At 40.1% G+C, this 4,127-nt stretch overlaps 1 protein-coding gene across 1 annotated transcript; it reads right to left on the reverse strand.

Moving 5' to 3' along the window:
* Positions 1–1,076: 1,076 nt before the first annotated feature.
* LOC140522689 (olfactory receptor 2V1-like) lies at positions 1,077–2,036 on the reverse strand. Its single transcript, XM_072638010.1, has one exon. It carries the CDS (start codon positions 2,034–2,036, stop codon positions 1,077–1,079), a length of 960 nt encoding a protein of 319 aa, XP_072494111.1.
* Positions 2,037–4,127: the final 2,091 nt, after the last annotated feature.

A 4,127-nucleotide genomic window follows, 5' to 3' on the forward strand; every position in this document is an offset into this window, starting at 1 on the left:
TAAGTGGTACAGTATATAGAGTGAATTATGAATGATTGGATTAAATGAGGTCAGTATGCCCTGGATTATCTCCTGGGCATTGATAACAAGTACCATCATCTCTCCCTTCTCTATTCTCTGCTCACAAGGAAGACAAAGATTCTCTCAATGCCACCCAAGGAATTGGTTTTCTATGGCTCACAGGAAAAGAGAAGGGCAAAATGAAAGACTTGAATACATTAGTCTACTTGGATGATTCTAATCATATTTCGTGAGACATTGAAAAAATGTAAGGAGAGACTTCTAAAGATTAATAAGGTTTGCTGGAGACATCTGGTTTAAAGCTGACTATTGACAAGTATTAATTTTACTGAATATTTGTCACATAGAAGCCACATAGAAGCTCAAACAACCCACTATCCTCTATTCTAGCAAGAACTAAGTTAGATGTCACCAATAAGAATTCAAAAGTTTCCTTGACAAACAATGGGTTCATTGTGCACTATAAACCAGAAAGAAGCACCCTGTATACAATGATCCTATCTATAAGTGCCAAGAATTGAATAGCATAGTGATTTCCACAGAGAAGATGAAAGTATTTTATGACTCAAAGTCAGCAGGAGGGGTGAATGAATCAGTTCTAACCCATGGAGAGAGAGGAATTTGGGGGAGAATAGGAAGTGGGAGCCATACCAGGCTGCACCAATCAATAAGACAGCTCTAAAGGCTTTAGAGTGCTAGGACCCTATAGGACACATCACTATACTTGTTGTCTATATGGCAAGTCAGTGAACAGAAGGGAGGGAATACAGAGAAGTCAGGGAATTGTGCCTCATAAAGGATATATCAAACACTTATAGTTGGACAGTTCACTTCAAAGATGGGTCCATATGGATGATCCAGTCTGTGATCCTGATGAAGGGGAAAATCAAGTTTGGGCATACCATTGAAAGATGTAATTGGTGATCTGCTTTGGTAGAGGGAATTGTTTCACAGTGAGTTCCTTCCTCTAATAAATTCACAGACCCATACCAAACCAAAATATGGTCTGTAGAATTAAGGGTAAGAGGACTTTTTTTTTTACTCTAAAATGACAACTAGTTTTGTAAGTCCTGCCTCTGACCACAGGAACACCTGCCCAGCAGCTTCTTAAGCGCCCCAGTTACTTCCTTGTTCCTTAGGCTGTAGATGAGAGGGTTGAGCATGGGTGTGATCACAGTGTAGAAAGCAGAGACCACTTTATCTTGCTTGGAAGAGTGGTATGCCTGGGGTCTCATGTATGTGATCATGGCTGCCCCATAGAAAAGGGTGACCACAGTCATGTGGGAGGAACAAGTGGCAAATGCCTTTTGTCTCCCCTCAGCTGAGTGCATTCTGAGAACTGCCACTAGGATCTGTAAGTAGGAGGCAGAGATCACAGAGAAAGGCAAGAGCAGCATGAGGACACAGCAGACATAGATCATGGATTCATAGAGGGAGGTATCAGCACAAGCCAGCTTGAGGATTGCAGGCAAATCACAGAAGAAGTGATCTATCTTGTTTGAGCCACAATAGGGAAAGAGGAGAGTAAAGACAGCTTGGATTAACCCATCTATCAGACCAAAGAGCCAAGAAAAGGCCACCATGAGCCAGCAGACACGTTTGTTCATGACCAAAGAGTACCTCAGTGGATTGCTGATGGCTACATAGCGATCATAGGCCATGAAAGCCAGCAAGAAGCACTCATCCCCCAGGAGTGTTAGGAAGAAGAGAATCTGTAGCCCACACCCTGTAAAGGTGATGTAGCCCTTGCCTGATAGGAAATTCACAGCCATCCTAGGTACAATGGTGGAGATGAGCATGAGGTCCATTAATGAGAGCCAGCTGAGGAAGAAGTACATTGGACTGTGGAGCCGTGAATCAATGTTGATGAGAAGGATCATGAGGCCATTACCAGTCAGTGCCACCAGGAACATGATCATGATGAGGGAGAAGAGGAAGAAATGGAGAGGAGTTTGAGTGAAGAGGCCCAGAAGGACAAAATGAGTGATGAGGGTCTGGTTGCCACTCCATTCCATGATTCTGGAGCAAGGAGTAGAGGAGAAGGAGCAAGAGATCTGGGAGAAGGAGATTTGAGAGGTGAGAAATTGGCTACAACATGAGGGAAAAACTCTTTAAATAACAGCTAATAAAACTAATAGCTTGCATTTATAAAGTACTTGAAGGTTTGCAAAGCACTTTATAAATATTATCTCATTATCTTCTCATAACAACCCTGGGAGGGAGGTGCGTTTATAATCTTCATTTTTCTCAGGGTCACATAACTAATAAGGGTCTGAGGCTAGATTTGAACACAGGTCTTCCTGATTCCAGGTTCAGCACTCTGTACACTGTACTGCTGAGCTACTTTATTATTATTGTTAACTCATTATGTAGCATTTTGGGGTTTACAAAGCACTTTCCTTGCAACAACTGCGTGAGGTAAGTTTAAAGCCTGTTCAACTATATCCATAAAGGTTAAAAAGAAACTAGGAGAAAAATCATTGCCCCTTTTAAAAAAAATTCTAGTAAGAGACTGCAGGAAAAAATGACAGCCGTTTGCTGTGAGACAATACAGCTGCTTTAGCATCAAGACAACTTGATTCTATTTGGTTTTGACTTGTTCTCCTAGTTTATTGACTTTTTGGATTTGAGATCACTCTCCTGCAACTTCTTTAATTACCCAGTTGATGAGGTCTGGAGTCATCAAGGTATAGTTAGATCACTAAACTTGGAGAAGAAAGATCCATGTGGAAATCTCACCTTAAATATTTACAAGCTGTGTAACTTTGGCTCTGAGTTTCCCTTAGAACTCCATTTCTCACACAGCAAATGTTTATTAAGCAACTAATATGTCCAGGCACTCATTAAAGCACTGTGCTTATATGTCTTTCTTCCTAAAAAAGTAAAAAGAAAATATTACTATATTACCATGAGGAACCAGTTTATTTGACCATGCACAGGACAAACATGGGAAGGTTGCCCTAGTTTTAAGCCCAACCTCAGTCAGCTGTTTAATACTTATACATTGCCTACTACTTGTGATTCATCAATAAGAACTGAAGACCTGTTGATTAGCAGGATTGATGGATGGAAGGAAGAAAGGAAAGAAGGAAGGAAAGAAAGAAGGAAGGAAGGAAAGGATAGAGGAATGACAAGTTCAGGAAATTTGTTTATCATGATAAAGCAGATTTGTTAATTTTTTTAACTAAGGAGAAAGTCAAGGGAAAAATCTCACCATTTTAGAGCTTTAAAAACTATCTTTAAAGATTATCTAATCCAATCATAGAGATTTTTAGAACTCCGTTTATTTTGAAAGTTATTTATAATCTTCCCCTCATGATTTTTACAAGTTTTTTCTTTAACTTTTATTACTTCATTTATAATGGAAGAAAAATGAATCAGACTCATTTCTCCTAAGAGGACCTAGAGAAAAGGAAACACCCTAAAGTTTAAGGAGTATTTCTCAGAAAACACTTCATGCTTCCTTGGAGAATATATTCTAGGTATCCTCTTTTCCTTCCTCCCTAACTCTTTTCATCCCTTGTTCCCTCCCTCCTTCCCATCCTTCCTACTTTCCTTGCTTTCTTCCTTCCTCCCTCCCTTCCATCTTGATGTTGAAGATACTCCAAAACACCAAGAGACACCAATAGGAGCAGCATTGAACTGTGTTTGAATCATGGAAAAGAATAAGTCAAAGATGTTGCTTTGGGTAAAGAACTTAGTAAATTAAGTTGTCATAACTGTCACAATCTATCTGGGTCTCAGTTTCCTCATTTATAAAAATGAGAGGGTTGGACTGGGTGATCTCAAATGTGCCTCCCAAGTCCATAATTCTATTCTAATTTTGAGAATGTGCTGCTGGGCCCACAGGGCTTGAGATACAATGCTGACATGTGGTAGCGACTGGTTCAATGATAGAGAGACTTGCCTCTAATGAGAGGGGAGCAACTAAGTTCCTTGGATCATTAAATCGCAACCTTGGCATCCTGGGGGATAAATTACTTAATATTTAGGGAGGTCACAGGAGTCAGCATTTGAGCTTGGGTCCCCAGCTATCTTTTCTGCTTTGTGTTTCTTTTCCTGATTAGGTGATCAAGCATCAACCATAAGATGAAAAGGGCCAAACT

Source organism: Notamacropus eugenii, chromosome 2, assembly GCF_028372415.1.
Source record: "Notamacropus eugenii isolate mMacEug1 chromosome 2, mMacEug1.pri_v2, whole genome shotgun sequence".
In the NCBI taxonomy this organism is placed as follows: Eukaryota; Metazoa; Chordata; class Mammalia; order Diprotodontia; family Macropodidae; genus Notamacropus; species Notamacropus eugenii.